Source organism: Haliotis rubra, unplaced genomic scaffold (genome assembly GCF_003918875.1).
Source record: "Haliotis rubra isolate DU_JTF1 unplaced genomic scaffold, ASM391887v1 Scf708, whole genome shotgun sequence".
Taxonomy (NCBI): domain Eukaryota; kingdom Metazoa; phylum Mollusca; class Gastropoda; order Lepetellida; family Haliotidae; genus Haliotis; species Haliotis rubra.
The window spans coordinates 489,735-513,312 of NW_025767422.1; the positions used below are offsets into that span (position 1 = coordinate 489,735).

General features: G+C 37.6%; 1 protein-coding gene across 1 annotated transcript; it reads left to right on the plus strand.

Annotated features, from left to right (window-relative positions):
* Window positions 1-1,909: 1,909 nt before the first annotated feature.
* LOC124259039 (sodium-dependent noradrenaline transporter-like) lies at window positions 1,910-22,105 on the plus strand. Its single transcript, XM_046693122.1, has 13 exons — window positions 1,910-2,563; window positions 2,871-3,002; window positions 3,742-3,931; window positions 7,187-7,325; window positions 7,522-7,662; window positions 15,229-15,332; window positions 15,578-15,702; window positions 18,101-18,212; window positions 18,767-18,898; window positions 19,063-19,162; window positions 19,584-19,684; window positions 19,792-19,962; window positions 20,518-22,105. Exons 1-8 carry the CDS (start codon window positions 2,215-2,217, stop codon window positions 18,202-18,204), a joined length of 1,284 nt encoding a protein of 427 aa, XP_046549078.1. The 5' UTR covers window positions 1,910-2,214; the 3' UTR covers window positions 18,205-18,212; window positions 18,767-18,898; window positions 19,063-19,162; window positions 19,584-19,684; window positions 19,792-19,962; window positions 20,518-22,105.
* Window positions 22,106-23,578: the final 1,473 nt, after the last annotated feature.

A 23,578-nucleotide genomic window follows, 5' to 3' on the forward strand; every position in this document is an offset into this window, starting at 1 on the left:
GTCGTGAGCAGGAGTAGTCTAATCTTGGTTGTGTACACAAACAATAAATAGTAAATAATCTACTCGTTACATAAAAGAACCTTGTTAAGGATCTAGATCTACTCGGCTATGTGTCAACGAGTGAGGCGTTCGACATTTCAAGACGGAAAGCCTTCGCTGGCGGTGAGAACTCGGAGTAGGCATCGATGTGAGGATTTTTCTAATGTTTTGTTGATATTTCACAGGCGCGAGCTTTTCACATGTTATGACAGTAGATTACCGATTTAATTGTCTATATACTTTCATTGTAAGAATTTCTAACTTTGATATAGATATGCCTCTCACACAGACAAAACTCAATGTCTGTTTTATTGACACCTATGTGGTTGCCTGTCTGCCTGCCTGTCTGCTAATGACAATATGCAATACACAACTTCGATCACTGACCACATGTAAGTTGAACCTAACATCTATAAGGTTATACACCATAAACAAAACGCATTGGTTTATGGCTCGTGTCTCTGTCACATTATGTAATTACACAGACAGGTTGGTGTGATATTTGTACACATGACATGTTATGATGTCTGTTGATTGCTAAATGTTATACACAAACAGTGAACATGTATTTACAAAACCCAACATCTCTATTCACACACGAAGAGCCCTGAATGTATCGACAAATGAACCAGCCAATGAAAGATTTCGTTACACTTGAGTGCACGCCCACCCGCTCTGACTGGGTTCGGTATCCCGTGTGCCCTTTAACCAGTATTTGAAACGTAAACGTTTCTAAGACATCGGTATAATTTCTTACACATACCTTTACATTTTCATAAATACTGCTTAAAAGTTTATTGAATTTCATTTTCCTACTCAAACCATAGGTTCCATAGTTTATTTGTATTGAGCGAGTCAAATGCTTTCGAGAAATCTACAAAAAGAGCATAAAATTTACCACCAAATTGTATTTGTCATATATGAATAGAGATGAACATACAATGTATGAAAATTTCATTACATATTATTCATGACAACATGATATCATATGAATGAATTATATACATACAATTGTCAATGTGGTTGTGTTCCCTTTCTTAGCTGGGTTCTTCCATTTCTCTATCAAAGGTAACAGCTTTCTCGATTGTTGTGCATTAGACTGTAAATGTTGTTTTAAGATGTCTGAAGAATGACTGTCTTAAGAATGGGAGATAACCGATTGTGAGCCGCTTCGTGTTTCTGTGTTAATATGCTTGTTTACCATCGCCCAAATATAAAGACCACATGCATAATAAGTTTGGATGTTCGGCAAATGAAGACACGGTTGAGTAGTAGACTTAGCAAAAGAATATATTATTACGTGTAACACGTCTCAAAAACGTTAAAACTTGGTCATTATTGCCAAAATGGGTGTGTCAGAATGCTTTGCTTCACTGTGCCCTAGGTATTTAGGTTACATTACACCGTGTCAGTTTGATCTGGAGGAGGAAGGAATTGTGTTGCAAGTCCATGAAGCGTTATGTGTCACATGGTTAACCAAGACGTGCCTGCCTGCACGCTATCTATCTTGAATAACAATGACAATACATAACATCTGAAGCTTAATTCAGACATAACCCACCTTATTTGCTCATGTCCAACAACAAGCGAAACAACCAGTAAAATGTTGAATGTTTCAAATGAACGCCTTATGTATATGTGTTCATTGTAAAGGAATATGGCCTCATGGAAAAGGAGTGCATATAATCGATTGATACTTGTGATGAAACGGTCCATTTTTAACGTAGCTTGTTGCACAACCGGACTGTCAATAGGTAGTCACATGTAGTCTCCATAGCAACTACGCCGACACAGATTGGTGAGCACAGTTGTCCTATTAGTAAGACGAATATGCATTTGCCATAATTCTGTATAGTCATAACCGACCAAATTTGCTCAAGTCACAGAACATCAAAATAACCAGAAAATGTTGAATGCACCAAATGAATATGGGTATATTTGTTCATTGTAATGCAACATGACCTCATAGAAAAGGGAGGCATGCAATAGTTTCAGTCATGTGACCTGAAATGTCGTTGTTAGTCTATATTTAACCGGATTGTCGGTAGCGGGACCAGTTTGCCTGGGTGGACTCGTATGTAAGACGCATGTACATTCGCCGTACGGTTGTTCAGTTGAAGTCGTAGATCATTTGTTCGTCTGAAGGGAAAGTTGAGTTGAGGTGAATACGACACTATGGCTGAGATAGCGATGGGAAGAATGGAGGATCAAAATCATGGAGTAACTCGTGAAGAGGACCACTCCAGAGAGACAAACCATCCATCACAACTAACAGAGCCGGTTCAACCATCAACCTTCCATCCACCACCACCATCTTACCAACCTCCACTGTCAACACAGATGCTGCCGAATGCGGGTCACGGACATGTGACTAGTTTTGTTCTCGAGGCTGAAACAAATGACTGCACTGGGTTTCAACGGGAACGTTGGACATCCAATGTTGAATTTATTGCGTCAGTGCTAGCATTCAGCATTGACTATGGAACATTTACTGTACTTCCCTATTTGAGCAGCAACTATTCAGGTAAATACAAAAGATATTTAAATATATTATTTGATAATTACAATTGTTGATAATTTCACTGAAATCGTATTATGTTTAGTGTTTGCTTCTGATTAGGTCCATAACTGAAAGAGAAATCCACTGTTCATATCTGTTTGGTAAATTATTATATTTATGCCACATTCATCCATCACTGACGCTTTTAGTATTTTGCTTCTGTTGGGACAAGGATTATAAATCATCCACTTGAGACTTGTGTAGAGCAACTTTCGTTTCGTCTTTGCTCGTGCAATCGATTTGTAAACAAATCTGTGAATTGTTTTTCTAGTTGCCTTCATGACAGTCTACTCCACCTTCTATTTCATCCTCGGAGTGCCCATCCTGTACATGGATCTGAGCCTTGGACAATTCAGTAGCAGAGGACCAGCCCACATCTGGAATCTTTGTCCACTGTTCAGAGGTAAATATGAACGGCAAGGCACTCTCCTTTACCAAACGAAATCCTGCTATAAGCTGAATCAGTGGTATGATTCAGACAATATCAATATGTGTTGATGAATCACTATCAAATAGTGATGTGTTCATGAAAAGCGAGCGTCCTACTCCCTATTGGCACCCGTCATCAAGCGAACTTGTCAGGGGCTAAATTGTTATCAGGTCATGCATAAATGTAACGGCATTCCAATTTACCCACATGTCACAGTCCCTTGACATAGATATTCCATACTGAAGACAATGTTATAACGAAATCTGAGACCATTGGATTATTTAGAAATCTCTGCATACAGCAGTGTCGATTGTTATTTTAGCTAAATTATGAATCAGTTGTCTTATTTGTAAGACGCATACGACTGTTTAGTTATGTTTTTAAAGTCGGATACATCTAAATTGGGAATTGTATCGTATATATTTGTGTGAAATGTCCCCCACAAGTCTACATTGACAGTTTTACCCAAACATCTAAATGAATGCTAAGTCGAGTTGCATTTAGTTACGTCTTGCAGTGGAGACTCCGATAAAGTGACTTGCCTGTACCATCAACCCTACACACACCTGCATGGGACCTGGGACCATCACACACACCTGGAGTGTCGCTAGACTTCATTTTACATCACATTCGTTAATGCCACACGTCTCTTAATACAAGTTACAAAAACAGTTTTCTTCTACATGTAAGTCAGTTGCATATACTGTTGCAGGAATAGGCGTTGGGATGATGGTTTGCTCCGCCATATACCTTCCCGTAATCACTTTGTTTTCATCGTGGTCTCTGTACTACGTGGTTCAGTCGTTCTCCTCCATTCTGCCCTGGTCGAACTGCAACAACGCTTGGAACACGCCAACATGCTTCAATAGTACCAGTGCTGGCCCGGCCGAACAATACTTTAAGTAAGTGATCTAAACTTGAATACACATGAACCTGAGTTAGGTCAGACCAGACGGAGAAGACAGTCAAATTATCAACATCATATGGAAAACCTCAAAACCTGAACTGCATTACACATAGCAGTACTAAATCTGACTGGAGGAGGAAAGCATTGTTAGTGGAATTTGAAACCGGGAAATGTTTACGTTCCTTAGTATCATAATTGTAATTTGAAACCTCCGGCTTGTCCCGTCTGTCACATATGAAGTTTGGGATATGGAATACTGAATAACACCGGTATATCTCAAAACACATAGCAGAGAGATTTGAAAATGACCATACCTACACATTACCCCGTCTTGTTCGGATATAATTGTATGTATATCTGTAAACAAGTCACCCAAAAACATTAAATGCAATGTGTACACAATATTGCTTCTTCGTTAAAGTCAAGTTAGTGTATAAAACGAAATGAATGCATAATTTATGTGCAGTTCATTATAAGTCGTTTACAGTGGTGACACAATGAAAGAGTGAATGTTGAGGTCACCATTTGCTTATGTGTATGGTTATACATAAAGGTCATGATAACAAAAAAGGGACAAGCCGCTGAGATTCGCTGTGTAGATTTACTTTCCTTAGTAGTGCCCGGATCCAATCATCGCAGATACAGTACAACCAGAAATTATTGAGAACTTAAAGATTGTAATTTTTCTTTTCACTCATTACTCACGTATTAAATGTGAATATTAGCAGAACATAACTCCAGATTCAAAGACAGGTGAACAGTTAGTATTTTGTCAAGTCACCATGGGCAGCAATTCAGGCTTCAATGCGGCGGGGCATACTACTGATCAAAGAAGTTAAAAAGTCGTGGTCCATGCTGTCCCAATATCGGACCACCTCTTCTCTTATTTCAGCAATATTTGTCAGATTTTTCTTATTGACACTTTCCTTCATAAGTCCCCAAACATTTTCTATTGAATTTAGGTCAAAGTCAAAGTCAAAAGATGTTTATTGTATGAAAGGCCTCTGGCCCATATACATGAGAGTTACAGTGATAAAGGAATATTCTGGATATTTACATATATATTTAAGGGTATACAATTCGCTTTATAAGAAGATCTCTTTTAGCTAATGCATATTTTATATATAAGGACAATTGAGCAAGAATATTTTCATTATTGGTTTGTAACAAAGATATATATGCATAATGGGGCTGCTTTGCAAGAAGATTGCGGTATATATTTCTGTCTTAATTCGTGATAACAAGGACATATCAGCGTAAAATGAATTTCATTTTCTATTCCAACGTTACATAAAGGACAATATCGACGTTCTTTCTGGACAGAGGTTTTTCTACCCTCATTAATCATTAAAGATAACAAACCTAAACGATTCTTTACGAACATTGTTCTTAAACTATATGTTGTAATTATTGATAAATATTTTTCTGGCTGGAGTAACGTTTTAAAGGTCCTGTAATATTCATATCGTGAGCTTGAATATAGGGTGGATTTCCATTCTTGATTGAACATATCTATTGATCTAACACGAAATTCATTAATAAACCAGTTCACATCGCTAATTGTTTGGCTCTACCATACGAAACCGAAACCGTGAGAAAATAATAAATTTCTGATATCAGTTACCCAAGTGTGTTTTCCCAAATTATCCAGATTTAAAAGGATATTGTAAGCTAATTTTGGCAGACGTTGTTCGTGCATATTTAGAACCTTAAACCAATATTTTAAACATCTTATGTGAGAATTGATATACAAAGGAAATCTGCCACATTCGCCATATACCATGCAGTTAGGTGTCTTTGAGCTTACGTTGAGGTACTTTTTACAGGCTAAAAGATGCACTCTCTCAATACAATCAAAACGCTGAAAACCCCATATTTCAGATCCATATAATAAAATGGGTTGAATCTGAGAATTAAATATCTTAAAAAACACATTGGGTGACATAGTTCCAACTTTGTATAAAACCGATAAAACTTGTATTAAAGCCTTTTTTCCACGTAAAGTTAAGTAGGTCAAGGCTATAGTTTGGCCAATCTAATAATGTCATATTTTGGGTCCGAAACCAGGCCTGTGAATGCTTTGAACGATGTTTTGGGCCGTTGTCCTGCTGGAAAATCCAAACATTTCCATAGAACACGTGAGCAGATGGAAGTAAATGTCCCTCGAGAATATCTGTGAACCGCTCACTGTGTATATTCCTTTCACATACACAGAGGGGCGTTGCCCCTAACACAGATATGCCACCCCACACGTTAACTTTTGGACTGTACTTTGGGCGCTGATACAAAGGTTTTTCAGTTTGTTGGGTCCAGAATTTCAGTGTATTAGGAAACAGCCACACAGAACTTACATCCGAGAAAATCACATAGTCCCAGTTAAAATTTCTATGCTGTAAGCACCAGTTCAACCTTCGCTCCTTTTGTTCAGGTTGCATGATCGGTGATGGAATTCCTCGACTTTTCTGCCAACACATTGCATGCAGCTCAGTTCTAATTGTCTCCTTACAGACAGCCACAGTTCCTCTATCAATCATATCCAGCCTTAAGTTTTCTAAACTCCTTCGTTTGTTTTTAGAAACAAGAATACCAAGCCTCCCCCTGTCACCGACAGTCAATTTTCTGGGCCTACCTGCGCCTCCCTGGTGCTCAATGCCATATCCATTTGCAATATTTTTCAAAACACGATAAACAGTGGACCAAGGGATGCCTGTTCTACTTGAAATCACTTTAGCTGATCTGATGTCCTTGTTATAATACTCTAAAATCAACTTCCTCTTCTCTAAATCATCCATACTGAGGATCACTGAAAATGTCGTCTGTTAGCAAGTAAACAAAGGGGGATAACTCTTCACAAATTAATGAAAAAGGATTAACGGAGTTGTCTCTCTTGAATGAAACCAAGCACTTGATAGCTGGTCAAGGTTGTTTATACTAGAAATCCAATTAAAAATATTCCTAAAATTCTCAATAATTTCTGGTCATACTATACGTCGTGATTCTAATTCTGGCTTTGTCAGGACAATATCCATGTTTGTGGGTTTCACAAAAGAGAAAATTGTCTTCAACATGCAGCACATTATGCTTCAATGCTTCAAAGTAGTAAGGACGCCAGTGACATGTGATACACAGTGATTAATAATCCTAATTTTAAAGCACTGATTACGGGAAATATCAATAAGGGTATATTCTGAAGCAGAATTACCAGGATCAAACATTGTGACGAATGATATCAATACTCCTACGTTTACAGAAACAGAGTTCTACAGGTGTCTGAATCCTCCGGAATAGACGACATGGGAGGTCTCCAGTGGGAGCTGGTTGGCTGTTGTGCTGGCTTGTCAGTTGTAGTCTTCTTTGCTTTGTTTTGGGGAGTCAAGGTTCTTGGGAAGGTTTGTAGGACCATGCTTATTGTTCATTCTGTAAATGATAAAATGTATCTTGATGTAAAACTTCTTCTTCTTTCTAAATTGGTACGTCTGCATGGATATTGCAACTCAACCATTAAGGTATCATGTTTTGCCTGTTGGTATTAGATGTGCCTTTGGCTGTAACGCTGAAGTATATTTTTTGTTTTGTTTTATTTAGGTTGTCTGCACAACAATGCTTCTGATATGTGTATTGACACTGGTTCTGTTCATCAGAGCAATGACGCTTCCTGGATCTTCAGATGGATTAGCATATCTTTTTACACCGTCTTTATATGAACCAAAGGTTACAAGGATTTATGTAAGTTTAACGCTATTATTTGTAACATTTGAATGCATCCTTTGCCCATAGTTTCCCACAGTAAAATATATGGCATTAAAGTTGGAAAAAACGAAAAAGTGGCAAAAATAGAACCAATTATACGATTCCTAATATATCATAAGCATGTATTGCCAGTGTATCACTTTAACAACTTTGTTCTGCCTACATCGTTGTATAATCTGTATGGTTACCATGAAAGTTGAGTAACCTAAATCAATTTCACCACACAAAATGACTGTATTACCCAAATTTACTAACGTCAGGAAATACTCGTTTCATCCGGCGGCCATATGAACAACGTTTGAAATCTACGTATCATCTGGCCGTCAGATTTACACACGTTTAAAGGGGTGTTAAAATAAACCAACATTCAACTCTGCATTTACATGTATTTCACAGGTGTGTAAATCTGGCCTTTGTTTCCATGTGTTTCCTGACATGTGTAACATATGTAAATGCTGTGATTGTAAGATAGGCATTTCAATAGCCTTGAAATCTCGTGTGACCAGGGTTAGATTTGTCATATATTTAGTACATGCGTAAATGGTTGGAAATGGGTAAATATAGTGTTACATGATTAGCACTACTTTAACATGTATTTCAATGGTTCTGTAATGTAACTGTCACATAGGGTTCGTTAGCGCGTACGACCACGCCATCATGCACTGAGATAATTAGAAACACATGGTGAAGTGATACCCATGAGCACCACTAATAACGTGCGTGTCTTTCTTGACATACACATGGTGTCTGTTTAAAAGGTTCAAATATCGGGTCTATTGGCCAGAGCGATATGTATGTTAGGGAGTGTGTGTGTGTGTGCGAGGGAGAGGGTGTGGCATGGGGTAGGCCTAGGGTGGGGTGGTGGCGGTGGGTCGGTGTTGGGGTACTGATAAGTCTTTCTGACCAGTAGGTAATATCGTTTATACTTTTTGTAATGGAAATTACATAACAGTTTATAAAACTGACCTTAGGTACACTTCTTATATATGCTATACAGACACTGCTAATTACAATAAAACACAGACAGATGTGTTCACACAGACATGAACCGGTAGGTCCCTAATTTTAGTGCTCACTTGTATGGGTTATCCGACTGATCATAACAGAACAATTTCCTTATCTATACTTTCATAAAAGATGATTACAATGTATTAATGATTCCCAGTGTAAATTACTGTTGTAAATGTGTGAATGCACATACTTGGTATGACCTCTTTTTGATTCGGAATACAGGTATTATCCCAAACGGACGTTTTCTCAAATTTCAGTTACCCGACGAAATATACTGTAGACATATTTTGTTTCCATCTCTTGGGTAGACTATAGAAAATTGCAGTGATTACAATTAGCTCATAATTTTCATAATAGACCTATTTTGTTTCCATCTCTTGTGTAGACTATAGAAATTTGTAGTGATTGCAATTAGCTAATAACTAAGCAGTTTCGATAACTATTGAAATCTTACAACCTGCCAGCATTTATGTTGCTCATGCGTTTTCTTTTTTGCTTTTGCTTTTTGCTGTCTAATTTGTTATACATTATATAATTATGTTAATTATTTTGGTGTCTCAATATCATGGAATATAATGTGTACTTATTCTTCTATCAAAGTACCGAAACGTATTATCTGTATGCTTTACTGTTATTGGGTGAAACTGTTAAAAGTACCTTCGTACAGAATTTCCAGGAAATAGAAACTGAAAATTACTAGATAAATGGAAAACTAAATTGGATAAAGATCGCAAGCAATCATTATTTATATTCCTCTTTTCTTTTTAAAGTATCAGTGTGCAGATCATGTCACTAACATAAAAACTGAAGGATATATGGTGACAAAACTGGGTTCGATCTTGAATGAATAATAAATGTACCCTTGTATATTCTTTAACAGTATCAATGAATGATGGGGTACGCTCGTGGTTAAAGCGTTCGCCTGTCAGGTCATAAACCGGTGTTTGATTCCCGACATAGGCACATTAAGACTGAAATTATATTATTTTGATAAAAGGCAAAGATCTTAATTTCAATTGAAAAAAAGAGACGAAGTAATTTGGAAGATTCACAGACTAACAACATCTATATTGGGGCTACATGTGCAGGAAGCATCTTCAATTATAAAATCACATTCCACAAACATCAGATAAAGGTTTAAATGACAAGCATATTTATTGGTATCTTGCCAAGCTCTGTCCTCTCTGAATGCAGTGTAACCAGAGTGCTGTGGTCACTACCTCAGGTGGCCAAATTCAGCCATCCCATTACTTTACAGTATTTTCTTCTGACATATATATGGAAAATTAACTTTAACGGGTATGGAAAGAGTGGGGGGAAACACGTGCAAAGTATTAGTCAGCTGAGATTATCCTTCAAAATCATCATATGTACAACAATCACTTATCATTATGTGCAACCAAAGCATTGCAAAAAGGCCATATTTCCAGACAGCATAACATCACCTTTGGCCGGAGTTCCAAATAATTTGACACCGAAAGCCTGTCAGGTAACTCAAAGGAAATAACCCTTGTGTTTTAAAATGATGCCTTAATCATAGTCACAATGAAGTGTAGGTTGCCATGCATTTTCTAGTCTGTCTCACAGTCTCTGAACCACATTATTTTCCTTACTGCTTAGTCTGTCTCACAGTCCCTGAACCCCATTATTTTCCCTACTGCAAAGCCCTCTCTGCAATGCTAAAGCCTTAAATGAAGCAAGTCTAGATCTCCTCAGGTCCAGGGTCTGTTAACATCTGCAAGAAACCTAACTCACTTTGGGGGTCGGGTTACAAAGTAAACATATCTAACTGCCATGGCTGGCCGGACTGAATCTCGTGTCTCCCTGGGGCTCCTTTTCATTTTAAATAGATTTTTTGTTACTATCAAAATAATATATATTTAGACTCTAAGCGTTGGTCTATGTATTTTCCAATATGATGGAAATACTAATACATGTATTTACCAAATACAATACTAAAGGAGCCTTTCTTCAAGCAGTGACTTAACGCCATACATATAGCTAGACTTGCTTAGATGATAGTCTTCATATAAGGCATCATAGATATTTCACAAACCCTTAGCCTCATTAGCTTATTGCCTCACCACTTGCGAATTAAGCGTTGGCATATGTAAATGTTACTGGAGATGTTGGTCCCGCCAGCTGTGGGTGTTTGGTATGGCACTCCATAACCCGAACCCTGCAGTGAGTTTTCCTAGAGACGGAAGGGGAAAAAATATCGTTCTGTGACTGTGATACAGACTGGGACAAGATATGGAAAACCAAAAAATTTGACAACAAACCATTGTTTGGGTGTTTTAATTGTAAATATGATTCAAATAGCTTAACCTAGATTTCGATATCCTCCGAATGTACATTTGGTGGAAAGTATACATTCATCCCGAGACAAGGACGAATGTTTATATATAATTAAAAAAATGTAACAGCACTAGTATCCATTTTGTCTTTTGTCTTCTACCCGTCAAAACTAAATTAACAACTAGTCTCTGATATGAACATATGTTACCGAAAAAAAGATCATAGTCCTGAGACTTTCTCCAGAAGCTGTGGAAATCTAGACTTGCCACATTTTGTAGACTTGCGTGGGTTTGGATATATTTGCTTCAGGGTCTGTGTGACAGACGACGTCCCAACATACGCTCAGTCACATGTGTCTCCAGGTCACGAAGAATCAGTGGTTAGAGGCCCGTATTGCAATTCTCGTGCGTTTGCCAGGCGCGTAGCAAGCCATTTTGTTCGTGTAAGCTCTATGGGCTGCAAAGATTTATATTATAGGTGGTATATTGAGGGCTTGCCCAACTTTCATTTTTTATGCAAAGATCATGTGTAAGCTCGAGCTGTTTTTTATAATGATAGCTACGCCCCTGTTTGCATGTGTTGTTGACGCGGCATGGATGCCTTGTAACATCACTATTTTATTATGATTCACAAACACATGCCCATGATATGGTCGGAATCGTGCCAAGGATTAGCAGATATTTATCATGAAAACAGGTTTTTATGTAGGTGGCTTTACAAAGGCCTATAGGTTCGATCACAATACATTTCGTTTACAGCTTCTCTTTTCTTAACATGCTCACGTCAAAACTGATTTAAATTCTAATCGCAGATTAAAGAATAACACAATGAATAGTTTGCCAAATTATCGTTACCATGACAACCCTGTGTGACTAATGCAGATGATACTGTCGGCCGTAAATTCTGATAAACACTGGGTATCTATACAATTATATGTGTGATCATATGTGTGATAGATTATATGGTCTTTGGTGTGATTGAGGAGAACTTGCGTAGCTAGTTTTCTCGATAATCTGAACACATGTATGTAGCGTGAAACCAGCAGATACCTTTAGAAGAAAGTGTTTGCCCTACCTGTAACAACGATGTCCCGTGTCTATAAAAGGGATATAATGTAGGGATGAATGACATGTACTTTTATCTTGGCCCGTTTATGATGATAAATACTGCGATCTTTCACAATAATCCCTCTAGCTATCAGATCGAGGGTACGTTTTAAACATAACCGGTATTTCTATTATTGTATTTATAAAATTCTTTGAACGTTCTCCATATACGTCCGTCAGATACATCGCGCACTAACCTTCTCTCTTTTGATCTTCTCCAACGACTGTTACAAGTTCGAAGAATCCTGGTCAAAGTAGAAAAGTCTTAAGACTATTCCCTACAATTCTGTAACTTACACATTGTACCCTAAATGGGTAGAGCTTCCGTTTGGGGGATATCAGAGTGAGTGAGTGAGTGAGTGAGTTAGGTTTTACGCCGCTTTTAGCAATATTCCAGCAATATCACGGCGGGGGACACCAGAAATGAGCTTCACACAATTTACCCATGTTGGGATTTGAACCCGGGTCTTCGGCGTGACGAGCGAACGCTTTAACCACTAGGCTACCCCACCGCCCCGGGAATATCAGAAGGACAACGATACAGTTATTTCCAATGTTGTAGAAAGCACTCCACTTACTTAGGAAAACACTGAGATATCGTGTTCATGTCGGAATGATATTTTCAGCCCCTGTCAGATCTGAACTTGAATATGCGAGGTCTGCGTCTGTGTCAGACTAAAGGCCTACAAGATGTTTAGCAACACTGGGGCGTAATAGCCATAGATCTTCTCCAAACAAAGGGAATATATATTTCTTGTGAGAATGACTTCTCCGACAGGGAAATTTACAGCAATGCGACATCACAATTTCTTACGTGATATTTACTCGCAATCTGAGTTATGGATCGTAAATTTAAACAGGACAATATAGACGAATTTCACAAAAGGCACGGAGATCCAACATGCCTATAATATACTCAGAGAACGCACCCGCCTGTGCTATCCGGTCATAATCGCTACACGATAAAAACAATATTTCATTTCATGTCTGACAGAATATATAATTTGATATGGCATTGTTTGTTATCGTATACTTTTGCGTTAGTGAAACAAATGTGGACAACTTTAAGTTTATGTATGGCGTTATTTCAGCAAAGGCTGAGCGAATGGAGAAATAACATTGTTCAGGCACTGTGAGACTATTAAGGAAGGTCACATGCAGTGCAATAATATTACAATTATGTACTGCCACAAAATATTTTACAGTAGTGATCGCGAGCTGAACAGACTTAAGAAATTACGACTCGGTTCGTGTAGGATATTTGGCTGTGCTCCAAGAGAGACAAAGTGCTATTCTATTGGGACAGCTAGGGACACTTGCGAGGACAAAGGGGCAACGCATCGCCCTTTGTTCACCACTGAACCTTTTAATCCCTCGAAACATGCACCTCACAAGATTTGCCAACACCACAGACAAGGCGTAACTGATACTGAAAACAAGAACGAGTGCAGCTTGATAAGGCTTGTGAGCTTGCGTAATACTGCTTTCTTTGTCAGGCTCTTTAGGTGATAAGAATTTTGAGGTCATGTGAACGTTGATTTCAAACGTACTAAAATGTGTGAAAATGAAATTACATGAACCAAGTAATTCACATGAATGAAACATATGATCATCTTGCTTGAGTACAGGTAAGATGAAGGTGTATAAACCGTTCATATACATACCCCTGAAATCCGGTATGATACATAAATATCTAAGGTGTGTAAATATTTACAAATTTGAAAATTTACATGTTTTTCCCCACCTAAGTAAATTCACATTTTTCCAACCCGAGGAAACTTAGAACGAAATCGGAAATTTCAGCACCCATTGAAATTCAAAGGAATGCATTGGAAATACTGTATGATCTTTTATTTACCGGGGTATCTGTTTTGCAGTTCATGTTTGGAAATCCCTGACAATCCGGTCAGGGCATACATGAACGAGGTGCTTGTGCATACGAAAATGAGCGATGAGCATATGTTTCAAAGGTATAGATTCATATGAAATATATGCCCGAAGTTAGGAAATATCTGAAAACAAACGTAAATCCGGTCATGGCAGGTATTTCCTACTCTATTTACGTTTATTTCAATGGTTTACTATCCGGCTTTTGGTCCTGTGTTTTTTTCCACGTTTCCCTCCAAGGAATGATAGAGACCAACTTTACCAAACACAGTATCATTTCTTGACATGTGTTAAGCCTGTAATGTGACTTTATTCCTGTAACATGTACGGAATTGAAGGTAGACACCGATTATGATGAACGGCAAATATAAAAGGCAAACACAACAATAATGAAATTACAGTTACAACGACATATATACTAACCGATCAATGTTATCAATAAAAGAAACATACATGCCAAACTAGGAGGTCAGAAACCAGGGCACATTGTGATACAATATTGGTTCAAATGCATGTACGTGATCCCCAATCAATACACAAAGGTCGTTGTACTAGTCGTTGTACAAATATCGAGTGTCATTACAATGCAAAACAACACGTCTGAGTATTTACAATTATAATATAGCTAAATACATTTGAATGTCTTGCATGTATTCAGATGTCATCACTGTTGAGAAGAAGCATTCAGTGGTCATTTTTTGGAGGAAATAATTGTCGGACATAGACTAATTAAAAAGACGATGACACTTGCACAATTAAACATAATAGAAATATAATTACATGAATAAAAACGTACAATATCATCTTACGATACCATGTCAGTGAAAGTTAATTTGTTTCCACCTTTTCCTGGAGGGATGCGTGTAAAGGTTTTAATTCCATGGTTACCATTCACGCTACAAAGCGACTGAGGTATAACCATGTTTTATAGTGATACATTTACACATGCCTGTGCTTCAGGCGGATTCTTACAATGAAATCTGCTTTGAGCTGCGATTCCTTATAATTATGAAAACAGTTTTGTTAGTTCTTTTTAGTACCATTATCCATGGATATGACAGGTACTGCGTTCCTACATCCGGATGTCCAGTAACCCTATCATTCTGGACACAAGAACTACAAACTTTACCTGAGTGTATATTCTGTGGCTGTTTTCGTGCCACCACAACCTAATACATATTCTGTCTGTTCAGGTCTGTGGTGTTAGTCATTATGGTACAAGTGGATCATTCCATTTCAGTTCTGGTTGTCGGCCTTCTTCTGGGCCATGCTCCATGTTGGGATGTCATCGGGACTCGTGAACAATCTTGCAAGCTACAGACACTTCAAATCCTCTGCGTTAAGGTGACTAGTATTTGAGAAATTGTCTCTTCGATCATCTGAGACTGGGACGGCGGGGTAGTTCAGTGGTTAAAGAGTTCGCAAGTCACGCCGAAAACCGAGGTTCGATTCCCCACATGGGTAGAATGTGTGAAGTCCATTGCTGGAATATTGCTGAAACGGCGTAAAACCATACTCACTCAGTCATTTAAGGCAAACGTAGAGAAGTTGCATTTTACGCTCATTTGACAGAATGATTGTTGTTTCAGGGACTCCGTTATAATATGCAGTGTCGGTGCTGTTGGTCGTTTGCTCGCAGCCTTGATGATGATGAGCCTCGCCGGGGCTCTGGCCAACACAAAACAATCGTCGATATACAATGTCGGACTTTCAGGTATGTTGGGTACAAATACTGAGAGGATGTATACCTTTGCGTACACTTGTGTTTTTAATCAAGGAATACTAACACAGAATATTCACTGACAAACCCACACCTGTCAACAGGATATGTTGTCTTACCACTTACAAGACAGATCAAAAGAGAGTTTGTGACCGCCAACCATAATGACTCAGGCGAGGCAGCGGCGACGCATGCTTGTCGTACAAACAATTTATGACAGCAGAGATATAACTTCTCAAGATTTAGGAAACCGTTCTGTGGGGTTTTTTTACAATGGATAAGGATTAACATACATACTGACAGTGCGTAACGGAAAGCAATACACAACTCTAGGGTGGACGCTTGATATAAAATATGTCATTTCTAATTTCTTAAAGACTAGAGGCAATGTGCCTGTCAACTCAGTATTCATCTTAAGATTCGAAGAGAGCTAACCACAAACGTCCTCTGTCTTTCGGATCATATATAGATTCATGCATAATATTCCCCTTTGCTAAAATCGATCCATGCAATTGTACATAAAAACGAGTACATTTTTCTTAAAAGTTGACAAAAATACTTGTTACAATATGGTTTTTGGTGAATGTGGCAGATTGCCTCTTCAGTTTATTTGTAGGTCAAAGGCAGTTAAATGTTGTTGTCGACTTTTAACTCTTCCAAGTTGTAGATTACCCCATCAGTTCTATTTAATGTTAAAGTATTTGGATGAATCTGGACGCACGACATGGGTATCTCATGTCAAGAATAATTTAGAATATTATATTTACAATTGGGTTTGGCTTTGTTTGGATTTCCTAGGATGGAGATATTATTGATGGTTTCATTTCTGTCTTTAAGCAGAGATTGTCTGATAATCTTATACAAGACTGGTATTCATCCCTACTTAATACAAGCAAGTGTTCTTATTATGTACTTTTCAAGTCCCTCCTTAATATTGAAACTTATCTCAGTTTAGATATTGCCCCATATTTAAGAAAACTGTTTGGCAAAATTTAGATGTGGTAATATTAAACTTAGCTCCGAGACTGAATCTTGATTGAAGTTTTTGTCCTTTTTACAAAAGAATTAATCTTAATCTAATTGAAAATGAATACATGTTTTACTTTATTGTAAAGCCTACTTAGATATAATTAATACATTTCAAGATATATATTTAACACACCCTCTATCACAACACAGCTTTGTTAATATAATGTCTTCAAGAAATATAAATGTTATAAATAATTTATGCCTATTTGTATTTGTTAGGAAAATAGAAAAAACTTCTGATGTTTTTCTGTAAAACTCATTTAATATATGTGTTTATGAATGTATTTTGGGCCAGTGGCCTTTTACTGAATAAAATGTCTGTCTGTCTGTCTGTCTGTCTGTCTGTCTATCAAGGGGATTGGTGGAACTCATCCAGTGTTACGAGCTGGTTACCGTCGTAGGGTTTGTTCCATCTCAGATATGCATGTTCTATGGAGGGGAATTCTTCAGAAATAGCCGTATAGTTGATACAGTATTATTATGTTGCCTCAAAGAGTAGGTAACAACATCCGCAATCAAGAAGAGCAAGGAATTATGAACAATAATATACTTCCGCGTGTTTCCGGAGATGCTTACGCGGTCCTCCAGATTAGCATGGTAATACGTTCTGATACAGGAAGAATCTGATCACATGTCCTCATTTGTGTCCGCCGCTTTCTGTGTGGTATATGAAACAAGAGAATATGTAAGAATAAGCCGAGTCAGGTCAGGCAAACAATTGAAATAAACAGGTGCGTGGTGACAGATAATCAGTCTCAGAATCAGACCAATCAATCAACATCTGTTTCTTCTTCGGGTGAGAATTGGTCATTCCATATTTTGAAGACTGCATTGCCTGGTCCCTATAGCTGGAATATTGATGACTGCAACTTTGAACAACAAACAAACTTGTTCAGGTCCACTTGTACATAAACGTAAATACTTTATGTTAGTAGAGATTCTCAATATTTAGGAAACAGATTTTGTCTGTATTGACAATGGACAAGGATTAAAATATATACTGACATGAGTCTCGGACTGATCATATAACTTATTATATAAGCGTGGTCACAGATACATGAATAATATCCCACTATGCTAAGATCTGTTCTTACAACTGGAGAAAATATCTCATTTCTAACTTCTTACAGACTAGAGACAATGTGTCTGTCAACTCAATACTGACTTTAACATTCGAAGGGAGCTAATCACAAACGTACTGTTTTGTCTTTTGGATCGTATGACTCTTGCCCTAAGTGTCATAAGTATAAATTAACAAATGATATTCCCCGACGCTAAAATTGATTCATGCAACTTTGACAACTTTATCGAGAATGGTGGCAATCTGTTATTAGAAACGTGTAGCTCTACCTTATGTTAACAGGCATCAGGGGCGCATTTGATTTGCTCCCGGAGCTGTTCCTCATCTACCGGCGTCCCAGTTCTGGAGTTTTGCTTACTTCTTTATTCTTCTTCTTGTCGGATTGAATTCTCAGGTAAATTTAAGCAATATTAATCCAATTTGTTTTAACATAATACGTCAATGCTGAACTTGAATTGATCAGCAGACAGTCAAAATATTTTGTCGAATTGTGGACCTATAATGACGGTTTACTTTGTGCCCCTAACAATGTACACTATTTATATATCATCAAATTACGAATGGATAGTCAATTCGTTTATTGATAAAGACTTGCAAACGTACTTGGCAATCGGTGCATAGGCCAAAGGTAACAAACCGTGTAAGATAAAGCGACATTGATGAAGAAATAATGGATGAGCAACATTTTGAAGCAATGTTTAGCCCAAATAGTGCTCTAGCCAATGGCGAACGGATACTAAGGTGGACGACATGCTCCTGTCAATAGACGACCTTCCAGAATATAACACAGGTACCTGTGTATTCACCATTAAGTGTGAATGCCCATTGATAGGTTGACCATGGATATAATGTAACGCCATGAACACCCTTAAGGATGTGGGGTTACGGTCCTGTATTAGCATACTCTGTTCTGTTGCTAATGAAAAATATGAAAATCTCCTGTTTCAGTTTGTATATGCAGACATGATCATCACAGCTGTAGTTGACAGCCTGCCACGCCGATCTCGCATGATAAGAATCATGGTTACTGTGGTTACCTGCATTGCAACCCTCCTGCTGACGCTTCCATATTTGGCTAAAGTAAGACCACTGTTAATAAAACCTCCATCTCATTGTTTATATTAACCTCATCTATGGATGGCATATATATGACTTCTGTATTATCTATATATTAAAATGCAATGTATAATTCCATGTTCGTAATTCGAATGATATAAGAGTAACTGAACCGTTTCTGTTTGCAGGGAGGGGTTATTTTGATGACACTGGTTGACTCTTACCTATATATAGTGTCAATATATATTCTTGGTATCCTTCAATTCATTACAGTTGGATGGATATACGGTATGGTACAGCGACTTATACTGTTCTTGTTGTTACATACATGGTTTCTTCATGTTTTGAATCATTACACACTGAAGACGACATTTTTGAATATTAGCTATGTGTGTGTATTATATTAATCATAATGCTGACGGCCCTTCCACTATGAAACCATTACAATCCCCGTTCAAATCCTAGGATTCATCTTATTCATTACATTCTCTATTTGCTGAAAGATTCATCAATAAATTTGAAAGGCAGAACTGTTCCATCACACGTCATCCACGTCATTAAAGAGAAAATGCAACACGTCGTAGCCAAGTATGCAAACTGTATTTTAACCTATTTATCAATTAATTGAAACATTGCTCTGTTCATATCGGTCTGTTGTGTCACATCATTGAATCATTTATAGCCATTTCAACCTCATCCACATTTTCAGGCATGGGTCGGCTGGTCAGGGATATTGAGATGATGACTGGCACTCCACCTCCAATAGTCATCAAGTTCATCTGGTGTTTCATCCTTCCGCCCGTCTTCCTGGTAATGTTATATCCCGATATATAGTATCTTGAGATAAATCATATATCACCATTAAACGAAGTAACGTGTGAACTTCAAATGTTTACAACTGTAATTGCTTCTTTCAGATTTTCCAGGTGATATCCTTTGTCAATTACACTCCTCCATCGTTCTACGCCATGGATTCAAGAGAGATCCGTTATCCAGTGTGGGCCCACGTAATGGGGTGGTTCATAGCGCTGGCTCCACTGGCACTAGTAGCCGTGTTTGTATTGCTGGCACTTGTCCCTTCCTCTCAGGTAATGATTCTGTCTTGAATGAAGCTAGGTGAACGAAGCTTGTAATTGTTTGGGTGATCAACACAATATCAGTTGGGGCGTCTTTAGGTGCGTAGTCCAACGATACATCTTAAGAACTTGAACTTAATACAGGTGGTTATCAGGCTCTTTGTTTAGAAATATTCTAAGCCATTGACGTACATTGAACTCAAGTCCCACCAAACTAACTCAAACAACTGCATGCCCCTGTACCCGGGATATTTCTTTATCCTGTTTCGGTGTGCGTGCATGAACTTATTTTGGAATGTCGTTGTCCATGTGGCTTGAGAACACCTAAGGAGCATCTAGAGCTATTTTCCAAATCACGTCGGCTGAAACTTAACTGTGATATCCTTCATGGCTTTAATATTGTAGAGAAGTTGTATTATAATGATGTTTAGCAATCTCTAATATGCATGTTTCCTTTGCACAAATATCCTTCTGTTGACACTACTGAGCCGAAAGTAATATATTTTCTGTTGGTCTATATGTGTCATGTTGAACAGAATTAAGTGTGTTTGGTGGGTTTCTTTACAGTATTTGTTACGCCCGCGACGAGAATGGGGACCTGCTGAAGATAACTACAAGAGGCAATATGACAGTCAGCGCCAGGACAATATAACATTCATGGAAAAAATCACCCCAGTATTCACGAACTGATGTCACCGGACCATGTCTCCCTACGTTTTCTTTATCAAAAATAAGGTGTACAAATGCAATTGATTAAACCTCGAAATTTTATAATTCAACATTATACCTATGAAATTTCAAATTAAAATATTGTTTTTAGTTTCAACAACATCAGTAAATGCACCATCGTGTCACTAGATTGCGTGAGCGGCATGTGCTACGGGTAATCAAGGACATGTTTACCCATTTGGCGAATACCTGATGCCAATGCTGAGTATTGTTGATCTATTCGTAGTGACCTCTTGCGACCAATGAAATCTCTTTCCACAAAATATGGAGACTGATTTGTCCCTGTGTTAACGCGTCATAAAAATATTACTATTCAGTAGTGTCAGAGATTGTAAACCAATATATGATCCCTGGTAGAAATGCAGTACTTTCTTCAAAAGAAGGCAACTTTCCCAAATCAAAACCATGTCCATACGAACATGGACTATGTTACTTTCTCCCCTGTTGCGCATGTAAAATCGTTTATCTCTATACGTGCACTTGTGGTTTTTAAAAAGCACGTGACTATGTTATGCTTGTATTTGTGTTGCCATTGTTTATTGTTTCCTTCTATTTTTGTTATTTTTGTTGAGGTGATGGAAAGGTTGGGCTAGTATTGTTTGTATTCTAGTGGTTTTTTTTTAAAATAACTTCTCAAAACATTCCAGTGAGTAATTAGCAGTATGTAGGCCGTAGATAATAACATAAATATAAAGGTAACTAAGTGCAAAATCTGCGGCTTTATGAGTATAATTCATTCATTCAAGACTTTGAACCAATCAGTCCAACTGTCATTGGATCCACTGACAACCCAAGTAAATTTAACCAATATAAGGTTTTATTGCATGTAATTTATTGATACTTCCCTGGGTGTCCCATTTTTTCTGCCTCAGATCACGGATGTAAGTACTAAAGTACTCACGGAATTAGAAATACAATGGTGTTTAGCGTTTATTTGTTTTATACATTATTTAAGATAGAGCTTTAACAAATATTTTAAGAACTATGTTTTTCCCAACTAGGGCTTTTAATTTAGTCCTCTAATTATCATCCAAAATACCATTTTACAGATAATATAACAAAAAATTGCATATTATCAACAAGTTTAGAAACATGTTATTACTTACGTCGCATTCAACAACGGGTGGTAACAACTACCCGCAGCACTGTTTAGACGGGAAGATGCATTTGCTCGTGTTTTGTCATAGCCGTTGTCCAATTGACAATCAAATGCATGAATAGACTCGTAAATATAGTATACGTAAACTTTCAACAAGAGTTCTGAGAAAATCAATTATTCTAAATATCAATTAGGATACAAGAAGTAAAGGATGAATGGTATATGACTTTTTCATAAAAGAATATTATGTACGCGAACCTATGGAGAGTACATCTCATTTGCATACTGTAGCTTGCATCAGAAACATACATTTTGATTTCGAAGGTGTAAAAATGACACAATTTGCTCTCCTGTAAACTATTTCATCTATTTTGGATGATGTTACAAAGAGTGTTACAGCGTTGGTGGTAACGATAGTCATAGAATATTTAACAATCAAATTTTAGTTGTGTTCAAAACGACGAAATATACGTAAAAAAATTCTATTTCTGTGAGTACTTTAATGATAGAGATGAGAAGACGAGTTGTTGAATGCTGCCTAAGCAGCGAAATCGGCCATTGTATTACTAGAAATGCCAACGTGGCTGGGTACCCAACAGAGGATGATGTCGTATTGGCTACTAGCAAGATCATAATATAATTCAATGATTTCAATTAAAAGTTGATGTTTATGAGATACCTTATGAATAGCCTTTCCACACGAAAGAGAGCCCGACAAGATGCTATATTGTTTATATTTAGTGTGTCTGTTAATGTATTTAAGAGCTGTTAGTATTGTGTTTGCTTCTGCTGTAAATATCATGCTGCAATCTGGTAATCTGGAGGATATTATTCTCGTCCCAATGACGATGGCACAAGCCACTGCGCCACCATCCTTGGATATGTCTGTATATAAGGATTTGTATGTATTATATTTACTTTTTAATTGATTAAATTCCTGTTCAGACTGTAATTTGTTGGTTTCTGATTTCTTGAATGTGGCAAGTATCAGGTCTACTTGTGGTCTCACCAGTTTCCAAGGAGGCGAAGAAAGCTGACGGGAAGAAGGTATATTTTCTGGCTCAATGCCTGCTTGACTGTATTGATTTTGCCATCACAAGGGAAAATATTTCGATGTGAAAACAATGAAGGATCTTTTTAATTACGTTGCTCCTCATTTAATCCTTGGATTTTTAAAAGAAATTGAATTGATTGATAAATTTTGATATTGTGCAGATAGTTTCTTTTTAATATTAGTAGAGTAAAAGTGTTGTCCTCCTGAGAGGGTGCGTAAGTCCCAAAACTTTCAAAGTGAATTTCGACCTACAAAATTATTTTAATCGTAGAATAATTGTTGTTTTAAATAATGGCTAAATTTCACTACAATCACCAGTGGCTGAAGGGATGGTGTAAATCCAGCTAGGGTCCATGCAGGTAGCCAATGTACTGTAAGTTCCCATGGTCCATGGCATGGTGATCAGCCTTCAGTTGCTGGCGATCTATAGCCCATTTTTACATCGTATTGTCCAAAAATAGTTTTCTACTTTTAAAGATAGCTAGTCTTAACTCATTTTGTGATAATCTAGTACGTTTACTGTCCTTCGTTGACAGGGTTTATATATATTAATTTAGAACTAGTTCTAGTCACGATATGGCTGACATGTTGCCAATGTGACTTTAAATTTTAACTCAGTCACTCACTCAAGCTCAATGCCAGAAGCAGAAAGAAAAGGTTTGATTCTTATTCCTGGAGGTGGAATAAGAGACAACTTCTTGTTGTACAGATCCTGATAAAGAGGATAAAGACGATAAAATGAAGGG

Excerpts from the sequence above, each read along its gene's own strand:
- LOC124259039 (XM_046693122.1), top strand. The coding sequence starts at position 2,215 with ATGGCTGAGATAGCGATGGGAAGAATGGAGGATCAAAATCATGGAGTA. Across the intron at positions 7,326-7,521 it reads GAGTCAAGGTTCTTGGGAAG|GTTGTCTGCACAACAATGCT; the intron begins GTTTGTAGGACC and ends TGTTTTATTTAG. Across the intron at positions 15,703-18,100 it reads ATACAATGTCGGACTTTCAG|GCATCAGGGGCGCATTTGAT; the intron begins GTATGTTGGGTA and ends TTATGTTAACAG.